Source organism: Drosophila novamexicana, unplaced genomic scaffold, assembly GCF_003285875.2.
Source record: "Drosophila novamexicana strain 15010-1031.04,08,12 unplaced genomic scaffold, DnovRS2.1 tig00000308-arrow-arrow-pilon, whole genome shotgun sequence".
Taxonomy (NCBI): Eukaryota; Metazoa; Arthropoda; class Insecta; order Diptera; family Drosophilidae; genus Drosophila; species Drosophila novamexicana.
The window spans coordinates 23,482-44,684 of record NW_020824799.1 but is presented as its reverse complement, the minus strand read 5'-3'; the positions used below and the strand labels follow the sequence as shown (position 1 = coordinate 44,684).

Here is a 21,203-nt window from a genome sequence, read left to right as displayed (position 1 = left end):
ATGTTCTTTCTAATTTATAAGGCAACATGTTCGTTTGTTCGCCAAGGGAGCACTTTAATGCATTCGTTGGCCTCCTGGACTGCCTCTATTCGATTTCTCATACGCAAATTTGCCATTTCTTTCGCTTTCTGTCTTTGTCGTGTATGTTATGTGTGTCTGGGTGTGTGATGTGTGCTGCAGTGTCTTGTCCTGCGACGCTTTTTACACAATTGTCAACACACAGCAAATGCAAATGGCAGCCGACCCCTTTCCTTGGCATCCTCTAGTCCTAGCCTATAGACAAACAAGCGCCTATGACTGGCATTTAAATGCGAAATTTGCACGCGAGCAGAAACCAAAATAGAACAGGCCTAAAAACCTTATCCTCACTCACACTCTATACTAAACATCCTGGACTGATTGCTTTATAAACACAACCAACAATACACATAATTTTTTGCATTCTGTGCACCCTACCCTCACACTGCCTCTCTCTCTCTCTCACTCACTGTACCTGTCTCTTTCCTTTTGTGTGCCAAATTTAAATCAAATTACTGACATTTGTTTAAAGGCAACGCAGGCGACTTGCATATAAATGAGTTAAATTTTTGGGGGACCGAGGACTTAAAGACACCAGCAGAATCAGCACAAAATGGACACAAGCCGTAGGCAAAAGGGCGCTCTGATAAGAGCTTTAGGGCGGGGGCCCGTGAAGACGAGACATTGCCTCTGGGGCAGCAACCCTTTGCCACAGTTGCTGCTACTGCTGAGTTTCTTGTTGTTGTTGTTGTTGTTGTTGCCTTTGCTTTTGCCTCTGCCATGTTTTGTTTTTAATAGTTACTGAATCTCATTAGAATTTAGATGAGTCTTAATGAGTCATTGTTTTACACGTTAGACGGTGGCGGCGAGGACGACGACGACGACGTCGACGACGACGTCGCCGGTGGCAGCAACAACGACAATAATAACAACAACAGCTAGCTAAGAATAGTGCAACGTAGTCACTGAATAACCCAAAAAGTTTCTGCGGCAACGGCACGAAAAGGTAGCAAACCTCGATGTCAGCAACCCCCACAGCAACGCGCCACACACAGACACATACACACGCACACGCAGACAGCTAGAGATTCATTTGCACACACATACAAGCACGCGACGAGCAGCCACGCAGCTTTTTGTAGAAATGTTTAAGTGTATAAATGTATATAATTATATAGCTTAGTGACGCGACGCACAGCACAATGAAGATGAAAATTTCATTTGATCTGCGCACCGCGACAACCTGATGACGATACTCCAGCAGTTATCCTGTTTGTTTCGTTACAAAGAAACTCAACAACAGATATTTTCACAGCACCGAGAAAATTGTTGCCAACGGCGACCAACTTTAAACGAACGACAGAATTTCAATTTTTAATTGCTGAACTGCGATTATGAGTCAAAACTCTTTAATAAAAACAAGTTACTTTTCAAACGCACTTCAGTTAAAAGTATCATTAGGTGTGTGCAACATATTTAAGAAAATGCATTTTGATGAATTCAAATTCCTTAGAAGACAGTTGTATCGATCTAATGCGTAAGGTCAATAGCGCTCAAATAGATTGGGAAAACGGAACTGCCCGTGTTATTAGCAACACCATTAAAATCACGAAGGCGACGCTTAATGCTGCTAATGTCAACGACTGGCTCGACCAGCTGAGTGTTGAGCATTGAGAGTCCTTAAAGTGACTGCTGTTTCATTAAATAGACAACCGACAAGAGGAACAGACAGCAGTCAGCTGGTAAAGAAGTTGAGGCTAAATAAGTTGATTGGCTTTCAGTTTTGCAATCTGCTGCGGAAACTTGCTGCTTGCAACGGCGTGGCAGATGCATTTGCAACGGGCATTCAGCAGGCAGGCAGGCAGGCAGGCATTTACTTAGTTGCGAGTGCGCGTAATTAACTTGAAATTAAAGTACAAAGTTTGCTTTAAGTTGACGCCCGTCGCTATTCCCTGTTCGGTGTGTACGCTCGCTAAACGCTAATTAGATCTTTTAGTTTCATTTAGTATTCCCCCCAGCCACCATCCCCATTCCCCAGCCCACTGGCCAACCCACCCACCATTCAGCTGGCCAAGCAGCCTGCAAATGAATGAAATTAAAAGCACATTATACTTTATAATGCTTGCTGATTTGAGTCGGCAAATTTAATTTAAAGATTTGCTGAACCAAGTCGCTTATCAGTGCCCCAAACGCGTCCCCACGCCCATCTCTCAAGTGAAGTCAAGTTGTGTGTCATATATCAAAGCGACATGGCAGTGAATGGGAGGGTAGAATGTAAACATGAACAGGCAGCATGTCCCTGTTCCTGTCTTTCAATTGCTGCCCTGTCCCTGTTCCTGTTCCTGGTTCTGGTCCGTATCCTATTCCCAAAGATAACCGCAGTGCCAAATTGCGGGCATAAGTGACTCTCGAAGGCACATAAATGCGGCAAATGTAGAATGGACCAAATTGATTGGGTGCCCCGACATTGATCAAAGTCATAAGTCAGCGACGGCGGCGGGCAGCCGCCTGCAAATCTCCATGTAAATATCCTTTTGCAGTTGAGTTGTCCTTTTTGTGCGACCCAACGCTGCACAGCATGTCTAAGCAACTGGATTATTAACATTTCAATATAATTTGTGGCTGTGCGGCTGAGCGGCATTCATATTTTTGTGTTGGATACGGAGCCCAACCGTATCGGACCCAACTGGGCACCGATTTACTTTTCTGCTGACGTTTGGGAAAATTAACGCGCCTTAGGACTTTGATCCTTTTTTTTATATATGTATATATGTGTATGTATATACCCGCATATACTTATCCAGTGTATTAGTATGTGTGGCATCCCGCTGCGTGTTAGTCTTCGTTATTTGCTTACATATTCATCAATTTTTTGGGTTAAACTGTGGGCGGTTCGGGCTTTTGGGCTTTGTCGGTCCGCACGTTTTGCGGTTGTTAGCGTCAAATTGTTTACTCTTTTTAGGCTTTTATATGACAGCGGGCAGTCCCAGCAGTCGGTCAGCTGGTGGCTTTTCGACTAGCCACTAAACGCTTTTAGTTTTAATGCATTGCCATTTAGCCAGTGAGTACATAATTGCCATTACGATTAAGCATACGCCATGTGGTCAATGGCCGCATGGATTTGGAAAGTGATTTTCTGCATAAATTTTACTATGCATAATCGATAACATATATGCAAAGGTGACATACATATTTACCCTGGCAAGTCTATCGACAACCCTTGCTTTGCTGCATACAGCTAGCGATAAATCTGTTCCATTCAACTCGAGGGCTGCCTACACTTAGCTGTTGCCTGCGAGTCTCTGACTTTATGCGATTGCGTGTAATTAAGCGTTGCAGCTTATGTAAGACAAACATGAAATAAGGTATAGCACAAACGCATAAATAACAATGGCAAATCAGCACACACACTTACGCATACACACTCACACATCCAACGACTCAACACATAAATAAAGGCAACACAAACAGGGGAAACGGATAACATACAATTTACAACAACTCTGGCAACGCAAACTAAATAAAGCTGTAAGCACACATACATAGGCCGAGCTTCCGCCTGTGATGAAAAGGTAGAGAAGTGGGCGTGGCAGGCAGCGCACTACTGACACACTTCCAAGCCGCATGGCCAGTGTCCTGGGCTGCAGGTTGTTAGCGCTTTCATGCCGGGGCAGACGCGTCCTCTGCAAATATACAAAACACTTGTAACAGCCGTGCGCCTGCCAAGGATTTTTAATTAATTTATGTGCACGTGTGTTGGTCTACACGATGATACAGTAGCTGAACGAATGGTAGGACTACTTCCGCGATACCAAAAACTTAATTAACTCATTACATACGCACGGTTTTAATCAGGCAACGAGTTGATGAGGCGGCCTAAAGAAATGCTGGCAGCGACGAGCTGCCAATACAGCACCAGGTCGTCTTGGCAGCCTATGCGAGGTAAATTTAAAGCAGCCTTTGACTGCAATTAGCGTGCACGGTTGTCTGTCTCACTCGGGCAGCCTGTTTCCGCATTCTTTGCCCCTCTCTCTGCCTGTGCGCAACAGCAATAAGAACTTTGCTTTTCGTTCCGGTTCATGAATATTACATTCGGTGGCTCCAATAAGCCAAAAGTCTGACTGCCAGCCAGTCAAGCAGGCAGCCATCCAATGTGAAGTCATTCGCAAGTTGCGTGCATGCCTCAATTGTCGTTTCGCCTTTGAGCTGGCAACAGCAACAACAACGACAATACACAATTGACTTACAATAATGACAACAACTCGAGCTGTGAGTCGCAACTTGACTGAGGGCCTGCTCCTGACCCTGCGACTGTTCCTAGTCGAGTTAAACTTCAATCACGGCTACGAAAAATGGCAACCAGCTAAGCCTTGCCGCCGACTGCTTTTACAATGGGCTCATTAATGGTGGCGTATACGCAATTTCCAATTAAATAAAAATGTGTGCACACTCACGCGCACACATGTAGCACACAGCAGCGATTTACTCGTTTCGGTTTGTTTTTAAAAGCCAACCTCACAGCCTTTTCGGCTCACTCACATTCCTGCTGTCTCCCTCTCTCTCGCTCTCTCAATCTCTCTCTCTTGCTCACACCCTCACTGTCATCATTGCCGTGTGGCTGTGGCTTGGCCTGGCGAATTGCTTTTAATATTTATTTAACACAAAAGCTTTCCGCATTACGTTTCTGCTGCCGTTAATTTTTCGCTTTGCTTTTCATTTTCGCAAAATTACCGGAAATGTTAATTTCTGCACGTGCTGCAGACGACGACGACGACGACGACGACGACAACGATGACAAGGACACAGGACGCACGACACAGGACATGCAGCAGTCGAGCTGGCAGTCAAAGCCGCGCCCATCAACGTCGCCAACGTCGCCGTCGTCGTCGTCGCCCCAGTTGAATAGTGCTAATTATTTAGGGTAAGACTTCTGTGGCTGTGTGTGTGTGTGTGTGTGACGACCCCCAAAAACTCACTACGCTGGCCCTTAACCCATTGCCACCCCATGCGCGTCGTTACTAACGTTGTTGTTGTTGTTGTTGTTTTTGTATGCTGGTTGGTTTTACTCAGCCTTAGCGCTGTGAGCTTAGCTGACACAAAAGCGTACGAAGGACAACGGCAACGTCCTCCTGCTGCCACCTCTGCTTCTGTCAAGCAGTAACAGCAGCAGCAGCAGCAGCCGCAGCACTCACGTCGACTGCGACTGCGACTGCGACGTCGACAGCGACTGAAACGTTGCGACTTTTTCTGTGCCAAAGAGACAAAGCACACAAAAATAATAATAAATGATTGCGTTTTGAGTGTATGTGTGTGCTTGTGTATGCCTTTATGTGCTTAGCTGTTCTGTCTCTATGTGAGTGTGTATGTGTGCATTGTGCATCTTGCTCGTTGCATTTGTGTATGTGCAGCCTGCATGACAGCGAAAGCCTTTGAATTTGTGCACTCGCTGAATTTCGTATACATAGCTTGTGTATATCTGTTATATATGAGCAGGGAGTATGTCCCCCGTCTGTGTACATAATGTTAGCCTGTCATTTGGCCTAATACAACACGATTTGAAAGGTGGGCGCATATGCCGAGTTTACTTGCAATTAGATTAGTTTAATTAGTCATAATGGCAGCACACAAACCACAGCAACTGCGCTTTGCGAGTCAAGGAAACGGAAACATCAAATCCAATTAGAGATCTTTTGAGAAATCGATACGAGAACACTATGCAACCAGTGTTAACAAACGTCTGGATCCCACTTGTAAGCACAGCATGAGTCAATTCAGAGCATAAGCTTGTTGAGAATTGTAATGCATCGAGCGGCGTGTCCGTGTGTCCGGCTCAATCAACAAAAAGAAAATATCAAAAAACAATTTCGCATTGTCTTTATGAAGAAAGAGCTCCTTAGTTTTGTTTAGGTGCAAATCAATTAGGGGCATACTCAATACTAAATAAAATAAATAAGAATAATCAAGAGCTTAAATAAAATAATTCGTAAATATAAATGCCCATAATTTTATATAATTCATTCCAAGTCTTAGTTTTATAATAAATGAATTTTTAAACATACACTTTTATGTATTTATATAATTTGAGCCTAAACCCAGATCTTTGCTGCACACTTTTGCAATGCCGAACAACTTCCTACTCTGTGAGGTTACATTAGTTTTGTAAAGCATAATCATTAATTTAAACAGAAATGCATAATATTGTTGTGCTAAACTTGAAATCTCTTGTAGACATATGGTTTATGGTTTGCCAGATATATATGTGAGGAGAATAGTAAAACTTGTAATTTCTGGTCTTTGAATTTGTTAATATGCTTATTTTCTTAAGCAAGTTGTTTTAACTCTGCCCAATGCTCCTACTTTATATAATGAAACAGATGCTATTGATCTTACTCTCACACCTGTTTTAATTTAATATTTTATAACAGAGCTTAATTTTGCAGGCATTATTCGTATGACAATAATATGATATAATATGTATCTATCCGAACGATTCCGACATAAATACTGCCCGCAATAAAAAGTAAGGCGTTGAATCTGAGGGACTATATCGTGTCGACTGTTTTTGTTGAGGATACCCGAACGGTTATGATAAAAGAAAAATTACATTTAATCAAATCAATAATTTGCTAGAAACCACATTGGATAATAATAGAGTATATAAAAAGTTGAATTCATAACCGTACATAAATACAAATATACTGACACATTGAAACATATTTTCTACAATATTTCTTATTTTTGTATCTTTTGCAGAACAATTCCACATCTTTGTGGGTGACTTAAGTTCAGAAATTGAAACTCAGCAGTTGCGCGAAGCATTCACACCTTTCGGCGAAATCTCGTAAGTATTAAAATGCAAATTTTTCTTTTCACAGTTCACATTCCGCTCTCGAGGTGGCCTTCCCTTACGCATTTTTGCCAGGTTTTTCGACAATTTTTGGGGACGCGCATTCGACGCTCGCGCTATTTATTGGCAGGCGCATGTGATGTGGTTGCTGGCCCCACAGCAGTAAGCCGCTTGGTGGCTCACATAAAAAATGCATAACTTCACGAAAAGTATATTTATGTTAATATCACTTAAGCGAACTCTTTTAGCGGCCACTGTGCTGAGCCTGCCAGCTGCTGTCAAAAGTAAACAAAAAGTGTCGCTTAAGTTAAATTGTTGCAACAATTCCGAGAAACAACAGCGTCAAATATTTAAGTTGCTGTTTTTCGGCTTGAAAAGACTCAACCGACTAAAGCTGATGGTCAACAGCGACGAAAACAACAGCAAAGCATAAAACTTGACTTAATTAACTGCTGTTTGGGGCGCAAAGTTTTGGCGCAAATGGCTGACAGAGGCTCTGTGGCATGTCCTGCCCGCCGGCGACTGGCATAAAATGTTGGCCAAAGTATTTGATTTTTGGATTACGCGCTTGTTTGTTTCATCAATGTGCCGACACCCGCCCCCAGCAGCCCAGCACTCCCGCTGCCCTTGTTAACGGACGCAGTTTCAAATGTTAATAATTTAAAACTCATTAAAATGATTAGGGCTTTGATTTGGCTGCGAGGCTTTTGGCCAGGCGCCTGTATACCTCTTTAACGTGCTAATAAGCGGCGCATGTCTTCTAATGAAGCATTGTGCCTCTCACATGGTAAAATTACCTAGTGCGTTGGCGTATCGATGGCAACGCGTTTAAGCAGCTGATTTGGCGGCTTATTGAGCAATCGATTGGCACCTTAGCGATATATATCTTGGGTATCATATTCACTGATATGATTGCTCACACATGCAGCACCAGCAACAGCAGCCGGAGCGGCAGGCAACCGGAAACACCAGAAGCCTCACATCACCTCCCGACCTTCTGAGTCACAGTTTGAGTAAGAGTCTGTGTTACCGCCTGTTGGCAACTGGGACTTCAATAACTTTCTTTTCATACGCTGCTGGCATTTGTCGTGAGATGAGTTCTGGTAGCCAACATGCCAAAACGCTTAATACAAACAGCCGCGACGAACTTGGATACAGATATTCCGTATCGGATACGGACTCATTCGTGCGTCGCGCTGGGATCAGCCGCCGCCACTTTCTTAGAACGGGGCCAACGACTTCTTTGTCAAAAGTTTTATGCGTGGTTGTTTGCCTCTTTTTTGTTTTCGGGTTTTATTTTAGTATTCTTTTTTTTTTTTTTTGTTTGCCTGAGGTTTTAGTATCTTTTTGTTGTTGCCTGGTTTTGGCATTATGTTTGGGGCCTTGGCGCATTTCTGGTTCCGTTTTGTTAAATGCGCGGCGCGTGTGAATATTTAATAAGCCGTCTGCCAGTCCGCTCGACGGCTCTGCCGCCAGTTTACTTATAATAATCATAAAAAAAAGTTGCCGGCCACCATTGCCAACGTCCCTGGCACAGTGTTAACTAAACTGCCAGATCAGGGGTAATTGCCAAACTTTGCTGGCAGCTTGGCTTAGCTGTTGCCCTGGCAGCGCCATGGCGGATGGCCCCAAAAATTTGTGGACTCCTTTGAATTGCTGTGGGAAATCAATTTGAAGCGCGGTCGCCGGGCAATCAACTAAATCGCTACTAAAGTGTTGAGATGAAACAGTTTTAATAAAACGAAGATAAATATAAATATTTTAAGTGGTCATATTTTAGCCAAACTTTTTTTCAATTGCTCGAAAGTTATAGAGATTAAATGTCCTATCATAATCATGTCTAGAAACGCCTCAGCTACTCGATCATAAATTAAGTGTTTTTAGTCAAATTATTAAATTTCCGAATTTAATGTCCGGCTCAATTGTCTGGGAGAACGAAGCGTAAACATTCCTAGAGAATTGTAATCATGCTGAGATCCTGCTGTAAAAGATTTTTAAGTTCCTTAAAGAAGCTTACGCTGAATATTAATTTGAATTTTCTGTCACTTTTCTCGTTGCAGCGATTGCCGTGTGGTGCGTGATCCACAAACATTGAAATCGAAGGGCTACGGTTTTGTGTCTTTCATTAAGAAATCGGTAGGCGTTGCGCACCTATTTAAATGCATGCTCATGCTTTATTACTTATTATCTATAACTGGCTTATTCTCTTGTTCTCATTCTTTTGCATCGCGCCACAGGAAGCTGAGAGCGCCATTACGGCCATGAACGGGCAGTGGCTTGGCTCCCGCTCAATTCGCACGAATTGGGCCACACGGAAACCGCCGGCGAGTAAAGGTAAGGAAATCATGACTGTCACCTGGCCTGGCCCCAGGCTTCCGGCCATGCGTACGAGTATGCGTAAGCCGGCGACCCCGCCAAGCAGCCAAGCAGGCGGGTCAGCGAGCCAGGTGCCTTTGCTCTTGTAGCCATTGTTGTTGCGGTTGTTGTTTTTGCCGTTGTTGCCAGGAGTCGACGCATCGCTGTTATTACAGGAAATTATGGCAATGAATGCCAAAGGTATCAGTGCCATGATACGGGCCAAAGGTAAAGCAGAAAAGTAAGCCGGCGAGAAACCGACCCATCCACCCATCGACCCATCGAGCACCAACCCGCCGACCTGTCGACCCGTCGACCCGTCCGCTATTTATAAACGTGTCGCAGCAAATTTTCCACCAGATTATGTTTTCTTAATATTTTTTGATGTCTGAAAAACCGCACGCGCTTAATTTCCGTAATGGGCCGAGGTCTAAAAATTCGGTTTAAACTTTTTCAATTAGTCGACGGCGAAAGGTCCCAAAAATAAAAGTAATGCGACATATTCTATTAGACACGGCGAATCAATTTTCATCTGGCCACGCCCACGAATGCCCTCAGCTTGCTCCTAGCCACAAAACTAACTGTAACTAGCGTAATCATTATTAACAGTTAGCGAACAATCGCGACGGAGGGCGGTTCGTTTCATTTCGTCTTTGTCTCTCATAAATCAAAAGTTAATGCGTATTTGCATGTTTTAACATAATTTTTATTTGTTTGACTTACACACACACACACCCAAACACACAGATACAGACTTCAAGAGAAAGCAGGAGAGGGCGCAAATCAGATAAATAAATTTTGCCAACACGAAACTATTATCATAAAAGGCACACAAACACAGGCACACACATACTGAGAAACAGGATAGCAAAAATTTCATGGTTATAGAACAAACATTTGGCACACACACACTCACACACAGCCAGACACAAGCACACACACATACACACACACACACACACACACACAGAGCGTCAAGGTGGAATTTATCGTGCGAAGGAAGGTCTGACATGTTGAAGGGTTCCCATTTTTGGGGCAACAACAACTATGAGCATGAATTTTTGCTTTTGCATTTATATTGTTGTCATAAAAAACGCCTATGAAAGCCTAAGCGGATTTTTATTGGTCTCATTGTTTATTTGCCTTTGTCACGGCTTTGTCTGTGCTCCGGCCGAGCGGGAATTGTACGGGGCCTAGCTGTAGTAGTTGTTGCTGCAATACAAGTTATTATTAGCAATTTGGCAGCGAAATAATTTGGATATTTTGTTTGGTTGAGTAGCTGACTCAGCAGCCAGGACCCAAAATCGAAGACGCCGACAAAGATTTTACACAATTACGAGCTGTCGTTTAGTCGACGCTCTATAAAGGGTTTTGGGCTTTCCATGGGGCTCACACACATGTTGGCGTGTGCAAGTGTGCATGTGTGCATAAATCTTTGATATGTGTGCGTGTGTGTTGAGTAGGTTGAGGACTTTATGGCCTTGTCTAGTTGCTTGGGGTGCCTGCTGGCAGGCAACTCTTACGATTTGTAGCACTCAACTCATTTCGCATTTCGCATTTGGGATTTGGCATTACTTGATGTTTTACGCTGCCACTTTGCTGCTGCTGCTGTGCGGATGCTTTTGGCCAGTCTTGTTCTGGCATTTTTATGTTTTAAGCAGGCTGCACATTTTATGGCCATGGCAATCAGTCCGCAGTTGCGGCGTTTAGTAAGCCACTTGCCTGTGAGTGTGTGCGTGTGTATTTCTTTGTGTGTCGCTTCCTTTTGTAGCTAAGATTTACGAGCCGACGCAATTGCGCATTTTACAGTTGTGACAATTTTGGCGTCGCTTTGTAATATTCCGGTTCCTTTTTTATATTTTTTAGGTTCATGGCTTATAACAAACGCATTTGCCATTTTTTATTGTCGACAACAGCTCGTGGCAAAAGTTTCTGCCAAAGTTTTGCTTTTGTTAACCGGTTAAGGCCCCGACTGCGACTTCATTTCAATGCATGCCATAAATAAAGGCCAAAATACTTACAAGCTCATTATGGTAATAACTTAATTAACCTGAAACAATATGCCGGTAACACAAAGCCCACGACGATGACGACGACGACGACGACAACAACCTCCACGACGATGTTGTATGACAAATTTCTGTGCCAAAACTATTTGACTTTTGACTGTTTTGCAATGGCAAACTGTCGACTGTTGAGTGCTCGTGGACTGAGAGAGACTGAGAGGGAGAGAGAAAGCGAGTGAGTTCGGGAGCGACACAAACTTGAGGCAAATTATTTGACTGTGTGCGTGTGCCGCCTATTTACCTGGCAGTTGTAGTTGCTGCAATAAATCAACATTTTATGCAGAGTTGCGCACAATTAAGTAAAAGTTGAAATGCCTCAATGCGCTGCCCAAGTGCTGGTTACTGTTTTTGTAATCGTATACATGAAAAGTTCCAGCTAAATGTAAATTATGTGGCCGACTCCTATTCATGTGCTGTAAATAAGTTCAGCGAACAGCCTGTGTTTAACTTATGACCTACTCCTGAAAGTTGATATTTAAGAAAGCATTTTGGTAGCATTATATGACAGTACTTAATGTTCAGATATTAAAAGCGGAAAACTTTAACATAAAGAAAATGCATCCATCCACATACACTCGAAGCATAGCTCTCTCTCTCTCTCGCTCTTTCTCTCTCTCACTATCTATTTGTTTCTCAGGCACGAAAATCAAACTTACATGGTCACACCCACCTAATGCATATTAATTAGTTGAAAATAAGCGGGGCTAATTCACAATTGTCTTGCCGTCAGGTTTTTGTGCTTATTGTTCTTGTTCTTGGGTGTGACGTATGCATATAAGTTTGAATTATTTACGTTAATGATTGTGTGATTAATTTATCATTAGGTTCTACATGACACTAATTGCTCATTAAAATTGCAGCATTATAAAAGAAATAGAGAGAGAGAGAGAGAGAGAGAGAGAGAGAGAGAGAGAGAGAGAGAGAGAGAGAGAGATGGAAAAAAGGGAGGGAGAGAAAGAGAGAGAGCTATACGGACAGGCAGTCAGACAGTCGTTTGGCTGTGTTGTTATTCATGTAGCCTGCCCGCGGGCCAGGCGCTTAGTTTTAACGTGATAATTATGTCCACACTTGCAGTGAAAGCTACGGGCAGCAACGTCGCCAAGCACTTTAATTTGGTTCAGACATGAAATGAAATGTAGCAAGGGACAACGTTGACCCGCCCAGAAGGTACAAGAACAACGGCAACTGCAAATCGCCTCAAGGCTAAGCACGTACGTGTGTGTGTGTGTCGCACCCCTACATATCCAAATTTAATTACACGTATTTAAAAGCGTAAAGAAAAATGGAGGCAAAGAAATGAAACGATGGCAGAAGCACAAAGCAAAGTGCAAATTAGTGAAACATTGCGCTCAAAAGTATACAATGCCGCTTGCATGAGCCCCTCACGCGCTGAGAGTACGTGAGGGCATCCATATACATGTGCATGCATGCACGTGTGTGAGTGTGTGTGTGTTGGAGTGTGTAGCCGGCAAGTCGTATTTATTTGAGGCAAAAGCTTTCAAAAATATTTGCAAGCTTGTTAGTTTCTACATTGCACCCTCGGCAGGTTCTTTGCATGTTGTTGTTGCTCCTGTTGTTAAGCTGGTGCGTGTGTGTGAGTGTTGGAGACCTGGTGCGTGTGTTGTGTGTAAGCGCAGGAATTGTCCTGTTGCATGCTATAGAGCCATATTTTTCTGTGTGGTTTGGCCCGCTGCAAGGCACCACGAAAGAAACAGGTAGTCAGTGAGAGTGATATATTGAGTGGAAGAAAAGAGAGAGTGGAGAGAGCGAGAGAGACAGGTATTGCTAGCTGGGGCATGTAAAGGCATTTTAATGCCGGGGTAAATTCGTTGCATTACAGCGGTTAGGCTAATACGATTGGCGCCAGTGCGCTACGCTTTATATTAAAAATATTTATTATTACTGAACTATTTGTTCTAATTCTTGGTTATAAAATGCTTAGGAGATGCTTGCATTATGAGAACAGATTAGCGTACACTTTAATAAATTAATAATAATCGCCTTAATATATGTATGTTACTAACAAGAGTTATAGTTAAATCATGTTCATATTTGGATGTTGTTTTTTAAATCAAAATGACCGTATTATAATCAAAAATATTTTTATATTTACGCAGCAAGGCAGCTTGTTGTAAAATTGACTTAAATGAATTTACCGAGTATTGAACCGGCATTTAAGCGAATGTTCACGTTCCTTTTAAGTTCGATTGTCGTTTTTTAGAAACCGTTAGTTAATAAAGTTAACAAATGTTTCGCCAAAGTCTGGTTCACAACGCCTGAAAATTGTTGAAAACTAAACAAAGACATAAACACGCAAACCTGACATTATTTTTAAAAGTGCAAATTTTGTTTTAACCTCAAAGGAAGTAATTAGTGTAACTTTTGCATAGAAATAAGTACGTGCACAAATGCCGTATAGCAGTACCACCAACAGAACTAACAGCAATAATGGCAACAAGAACCACAACAACACAGAAAGCCACAATATGGCGAACAATTTGGGTTGCCAACTCCCAATTACTGGCTCCCAGCTCTCAGTTGAATATGGAAAAAATACGAAAAAATACGAAAAAATACGTAAAATATGTAAAATGTGTATACACCAAATACGTATAATAAAAAATGCAATAACAAGAGCAACAACTTTTAAAAGTGCAGCAACAACAATTGAAGTAACGGTAAATGCTGTCGCACAGGAGTACATATACACCCTTTCACATACACACATACAACATACACACACACACACTGAAACATTTTGACTAAGTGTATGCGGTTATTTTAATTACCAAAACCGTAGGCAACCGACGTTGTAGTCGTTGTTGCTGCGGGCAAAACCCTTAATTAATTTGCATATTAATCATGCAGTTCGTTGAAAACAACCAAAAAAAAAAAAAACAATAGCAAGAACAACAATAACAGAAACAACAAGACATAAAATATGAAAAAAGGATGTCTGCACGACAGAGGCATAAAAACTGCAGTCATTAATTGTGGCTTGAGGGCAACATTTGCGAAATATCGAAATGAATTCGCACTAATGGAAATCGTTGCCAATTTCTGTTCTCATATTTCATCCTTTAGAGAATGTCAAGCCGTTGACTTTCGATGAGGTCTACAACCAGAGCAGTCCCTCCAATTGCACCGTTTATGTGGGCGGCGTTAACAGCGCCCTCACCGCACTCAGCGAGGAGGTGCTACAGAAAACATTTGCGCCCTACGGCGCGATACAGGAAATACGCGTCTTCAAGGACAAGGGCTACGCATTCGTGCGGTGAGTGGAGAGCAGACACATGCCACAGGTACCCAGATGCTCATTTGCCACATGCGACATCTTTTGCTTGCAGCTTCTCCACCAAGGAGGCCGCCACTCATGCCATCGTCGGTGTGCACAACACCGAAATCAATGCACAGCCTGTTAAGTGCTCCTGGGGCAAGGAGAGCGGCGACCCAAACAATTCCCAGACTATGGCCAGCCAGGCTTTAAACAGCGCCGCTGCCGCTGGCTTTCCGTATGGCGTGAGCGCTGCTGCTGCCGCCGCTGCCGCTTATGGGCAGCAGTTGGCCGCCACTGGGTGCTGGTATTCGCCGACGCCCACCTATCCGGCCTCGTCGGCCACCGCAGCCGCTGTAACACCTGCTGCAGCGGCCGCCAGCGCTGCGGCTGTACAGAATCAGTTCCTGCAGGGCATCCAAGGCTACCATTTCAGCCAGTACGGAGGCTATCAGCAGGGCTACATGGGGTAGGTTAACTCGATGCCGTTGCCATCGATTTATGCATAATTATTTCATTAGCTGATGCGCCTGCATTGCGTTTTCCCTGCCCTGCTCTGCCCTGCCCTGCCCTGCCCTCAGCCCAACTCAATGGTTCCTTACACAAAATGATTGAACCTCCACCGGGGATGGGCAGCGACAGCATGACGGATGAGTGAATTCATTTGCTAATTGCTAAAGTTTTCATTTGCGACTGCGGCGTATATGTACCTGGCGAATGGCATGCAATTCCACATGCTCGGCTGTTAGCAGTGTGCTAGCCGGAGTTGTTGGATTTGTAAGTGCAACTGCCATATAGCCGTAGTCCTCTGTCTCGTCGTTGGTAATTGTCGCATACGGCAGGCGTCAGGGAAACGCCGCGCAGTCAGATCTAGACACAAGGGCTCTGTTGCCATCATCAACCTTTGGCTTATACTCGTGCGCATGTTCTCGTTTTCACTCCACTTGCAGAATGGGCGTGCAGATACCAGCCACTTGGCAAGGCGTCACCCAGGCCCAGATCTCGCCGGCCCAACAGTTGGCAACGGGTGTTGCAGGCACTGCTATACCACAGGCCGCCGGCGTGGTTGCTTATCCGATACAGCAGTTCCAAGTGAGCCCACAGGTAGGTGCTAACTTATACCAATACATGAAGACATAAACACTCACACACACACGCACCATTACTCACACATACATGCAAAACCAACTCGCAATTGTAAATACATATATTCAATATCTCGATGAGTCTAGTATGTTCGATGAATGCTTTGAATACGTTCTCAATCTGATTGGCTCGATCCGGTTGTTTGCTATTTCGCTTATTTGCTTATTGATTATTTATATATGAGACATATTTATGTATGAGCAACACGACACATTTTCGATTTTTTCGTTTTCTATTGTTGCCTGCTTTGCAAATTTTCAGCTTAATTATTTTAAAATATTGCAAATATTGGCATTAGAAAAACAAAAAAAAAAAAAAAAACGACTTAAATATTCAAGAAAATAATATGAGGTTAAATATCAATAAAAAAAAAATATTTTTGTTTCAAATATATTCATAATTATTACGTCAATAACTTATTCTGAGCGCATATACATACACTTTTTATGCACCGGCTAAAGTAAAACAAATATATAATAAACAAAAGGTTGTTTTCGAAAAAATAATTTTATTAAAAGAAAAGTTCTTGCCACTGCATTTTTAAAGCCACGGGACAACAACGACAAACAAACCATAAAATATTAAAATACGTTTTAATGTTTTTTTCATTGCTCGCCGTTTACAATAATAATTAAACATAAAAAACATTTTTATAAACATTCTCTCCGCATTTGTTCGATTTCAATACATAATCCCTGCTTTAAAGCATGTGCTTTGAATATCAACATATTTTGAAAGTATCGTAAGCATTATTTAATTGTTATTTTTTATTTGTTAATCTCATGCGTTCGCTTAATACTCACGTAGATTATACAACAAATCAAATTTATTTTACTGCTGGACACAAAGTATTTAATGCAACAATCATAATAAAATATACACAAAGCTGCATAAAGTTTTCTCTGCATTATAAATAATTTTATTCCGTCTACTATTTTTTTCCAATTTTTACTAACACCCATATTATTTTTTAAGGTTTATCCTTTACTTTTGCAGGCACAGTAAACAACAGAAAAAAAAAAGAAAAAAAATACTATCCAAATTTTTAAAGTACAGCAGAAGTTCTGAACAGAAACAAAACCAAAAAATCAGCTGTAAATAAATGCGAAGCGCCGAGAAATTAACAATTGACGTCAATTTGGCGTCCGTCAAATGTTGAGTGCTGCACCCAAATACCAAAAGCCAAAAGCCAAAAACCGAAAACCAAAGTAGAACCACAACAAAATATGCTAAAGCACACACATCCATTTGCAATTGTTTATGAAGTATTTGGTTCATAAACACTTGCACGCGGCCCTTGTATAAGCCTTAAACATTAAATAAAATATTGAAAAACAAAACAAAAAAATAATTCCCAAATAAAAACAACTAATTGCTTATAATACACTGACAGGTCGCAAATCACACCGACACAAATAAATAAATTTATGCTTTATATAAATGTGTTTAGCATGCTACGAATAGAGAGATTTATAATTAATTGAAGAAAAAATTATGATAATTACAAAAGAAATATATTGCTTAAATAAGTAAAAAGCAATTTGATTAAAAAAGCAAAAAAAGGAGAAGCCATAAATTAAGTATGCTGTTTTCCATGTGTATTGTGCAAAGCAGCCTCACTCATACAAATTGCGATCACATACACACAACAGTCACATGCGCCAGCGCGGAATTAAATGAAAGTAAACATAATTAAAAATGCGTTAAAATTAATTACGCGCACACACACGTACACCTACATTTATTTATACAAATTTTTATGTCTGTATGTGTTGTGACATGCGTGCAGACAAGCCAGACGCAGACGTACCCAGGAGCCCCTTGGCACAGCCCCGACCCACACCCACACACACAGCTACCTATATACAAACACATATTCATACTTGTATGCGTAACCGCATTATTTAACATTGCCTACTTTTGTGCTCAGCTTCTGATAGTCGCTTAGCAGCATTTACCACACACTCAAATGCATACACTATTTAATGTCACAATGATAATACACATAGCACTAGTGCCTGTTACTATCGTAGATCTAGACGAGAACGTCGCCACATTGTCATGTGAGCGCACACACATATATAGACAATTGCCAGGCCTAGCCAAGACAAGCCAGACAATTGGTGAACTCGACATTTCCTGCTATCATTTTCCTATAGTCTGCAACTAAATGTTACAAAGAATTGTTAGACCATTGCAACATACTAACGCACTAAAGCTCATATAACTATATAGTACTTTATTTTGTGATTGCTCAGTAATTGAAAGACATGTTCCTACATACAGATACATACACACAGACACACACATGCACACACACTCATTCGCAGACAGTCCCAGAACACATAAACATAGCCACAAGCACTCGCAGTTAATAGTATATGAAATAACTTATGATATACTCGTAAATATTTATTATACGTTGATAAGCGCAACAAAGTCCAATGCAATGCAGCCACAAGCTAAACTCAAACATAAACTCGATCTTGGAATTCGAAGCCAAACCTCGTTAAATATGGCGTCAAGCATACGTTTTATCTGTCACTCCAGCTTTGTAATTAATAGCAGCAAGATAAACACTTGATTTTTCTTTATATTTTCACTCAGTTTGCAATAATATCATTTGGTTTATAATTTTATAAGTTGACGCGATTTTGAAAAATTCTTTGAAAAGACATGTACAAAGCAACATTACAAAACTTCCACATAAACATTTTGACTTGCTTTTGCATTTTCATATCAACTGTTTATACTAAATAAACGTATAAAATGTATGTTTTTATTTCAGTTGCCAGAAGATGAATGGTTAGCTGCAAATTTATTGTGTTAGAACAAACAAAAACCAGATACAAATTATGTAAAGATACATAGATACAGATGAAACCCATGTGTTCCACAAGTCTATAGAACTTGTAATTTGCTATATTTCATAAACTCTACCCACAAACATACTCTTATTTGGATTTTGTAAAACTCAGTTTAAGTCGAACTCGAGTTGACTCTCATTTATTTATTTGCCGGCCTTAGACTGGAAATGTTTTTTTTTTCATATCGAGTTCACAAATTTCATAGCCATAAAATGTGGTAGGGAATAGCAAATTGCGAGTGTAAATGGTCTGTGCAATGTATGGGAGAGGGATTAGCTAACACTAAAGGAAACGTCACACAAGTACATGCATACCTACATAGTCGTACATATAATGAATACAATCAAAATATGCCATCGAATGATATTAATTGATATTAGCCATAATAAATGCAAAACTGTAATAAAATACCTATACATAGAAATTAAATGAGCGCATAACCAATTCGCTTCAGCAAAACAAACCAAAAATACAATAATGCAAATTCCGAAGATCCTGTTTAATTTTATGCATGTCCGACAATGCCCAACAATTACAACAGAAATAACAAAACAGCAATTAGCGCATCCAGACACACACGAGGTGAACTAGTTAGTGAGCATAGGAACACACAAACACACACACATTACTTAATAGTTGAGATGCCCCCATATATTGCATGTAGAACTTTTCGTATAAGAACTAGCTGAGTCATCAGAGGGTAAAAAGAGGGTACACTTACAGTGGAACCTGGTGCAGCATCACCACGCCTCCAACTGGCCATCCCCATCTAAGTGTACGTTTGTATGAAAGGCATATAGAAATCGTAGTTCACTGGATGTCAAACAAAAGTTAGTTTTAACACACACTTACAAAGATACACACATGCATACAGCTAGAGATATTACTGTTTATGTAGAAAGTATTAAGAGAGCAAGAAAATATGCTTGTATTGTGTACATCAATACATACACATATTTAAAGGTATACATACATACACATTTAGCATAGCAATTTAGTATACTTATACATATACATATATGCATACAGACGAGTACAGTAAACTAGGTACGAGTACGCACGGCAAATGATATTCTCGTGTGTGTCCTCCACATACATATATCTATGCGTAAATGTGCGAGTATGTCTTGGATGATAAATTACAAATAAATGTTCAAAATAAAAACCAATTAAAATGATAACAACAAAACAACATACATATAACATGTAATAGATCAACTAAAAATAACTGCAGATGAATTTTGCTGTTTAAAGGGGCAGCTGGGGGAAAACGGGGGCTTTGATTTGCATATGGCGAGCTTTATCTTTATTGTTTCGGCGTATCTTTATTTTTGTATCCAATTGATGTGAGTGTGTGCGCATTGTTTACAATATATTGTGAACACACACGGGCAAAAGTTGGTTGCATTTTTTCATCCAGCCGGGAAGTGCAATGACAGTTAGCGGAGAGGAGGGAGAGGCAAGTAGTAGTACTAGAGTTCAAAATACATAATTGAATGTTGTGTATGCATGTCTATAGCTAACCGAGCTCACATACGCAGGATCGCAAAGTATAACCTTAACCTTAACCGTAACCGTAACCGTAACCGTAACCGTACCCGTAACCGTAACCGTAATCGTAACCGTAACCTTAACCGTAACCTAATCGAACCACGAAACAGACATAGCTTAAGAAACAAGCGAGTTGTAATGTACACTAAGATGTTTTTAGCACTAGAACTAACGAGTAGTAGGACTATGAGAGGCATTGCATGTTTCAACATGACAAGAAACGATTTAGACGTAGATGTGATTTTAAAAAGGAGCAAGGCAGAGCTTTCGATTCTGAGAGATTGAAGCTGATGCGTTAACTGCAATTTTGTGTTGTTATTTGGTTTATGAAAAAAAGCGACAAAATAAGAAATAAAATGACGATTTTTGTTAAGTAAACAATAACTTAGACAGATACAAATTTAAAGCATTGTTGACCAAACCAATAAAAAAAGTTTAAAAAATTTGGCTATAAGAAAAAACAGAACATTTATGAAAAGCAAACTTTATATTACAAAAAAAAAGGAAAAAAAAAAACAAAAAAAATATATATAAAAGTATACAAAAAAAAAATTATATACAAATATTATTGGTTTGTTTGTTAATGTTTGCACAACATATCAGTAAAGAGTTAAATATGTAGTTTCCATATAGAAGCTAACCCAGAGTTGGAAACTGAATAATATAATAACAAAACAGAAACTTAAGGCATTAAGATATAGAAAAGTAATACAGATTCAATAGAAAAAAAGAAAGGAAAAAAAACGAAAAAAAAAGTATTAATGTTGTGCAACTAATGAATGTGCTAAGACATTTATATACGTCTACAAACATATACATATACAAAATATTTATATATATACAGTATCAACAAAAACAAAAACAGCAAACGCAACCATAAACCAAAACAAGTAAAATTAACAAAATATTTATGGGCGTCTATAAGGACAACTACATAATGTCAAACCAACAGGCAAGGGAGGATGTTTTGTATAGATTAGTAAGTATGTCAAATTGGACGCGGTAACTAATTACTCTCCAGTACTAACTGGGGCTCCAGTTGAAACTAAGTTTCTTACACCCTATTATAATTTAACATG

General features: G+C 40.7%; 1 protein-coding gene and 1 long non-coding RNA gene across 3 annotated transcripts in view; one reads left to right on the top strand and one right to left on the bottom strand.

The window, feature by feature from the left end:
• The window catches only part of LOC115759578 (nucleolysin TIA-1), a 36,818-nt gene extending 16,222 nt beyond the window's left edge, over positions 1 to 20,596 (top strand). The window contains exons 2-8 of one of the 2 annotated variants that reach the window (XM_030700546.1): positions 6,772 to 6,859; positions 8,926 to 9,001; positions 9,103 to 9,199; positions 14,371 to 14,560; positions 14,634 to 15,029; positions 15,511 to 15,664; positions 18,495 to 20,596. In XM_030700546.1, the coding sequence (XP_030556406.1) occupies positions 6,772 to 6,859; positions 8,926 to 9,001; positions 9,103 to 9,199; positions 14,371 to 14,560; positions 14,634 to 15,029; positions 15,511 to 15,664; positions 18,495 to 18,536 (1,043 nt within the window). In that variant the 3' untranslated portion in view covers positions 18,537 to 20,596. Of the gene's footprint in view, positions 1 to 6,771; positions 6,860 to 8,925; positions 9,002 to 9,102; positions 9,200 to 14,370; positions 14,561 to 14,633; positions 15,030 to 15,510; positions 15,665 to 16,681; positions 16,712 to 18,494 lie in introns of those variants that run through there. The other variant, XM_030700547.1, reaches the window with a different exon arrangement.
• LOC115759579 lies at positions 3,046 to 3,508 on the bottom strand. Its single transcript, XR_004017534.1, has 3 exons — positions 3,434 to 3,508; positions 3,208 to 3,357; positions 3,046 to 3,154 (listed from the first exon to the last, which is right to left on the bottom strand). It is a non-coding gene; the product is annotated as an uncharacterized LOC115759579 (long non-coding RNA).
• Positions 20,597 to 21,203: the final 607 nt, after the last annotated feature.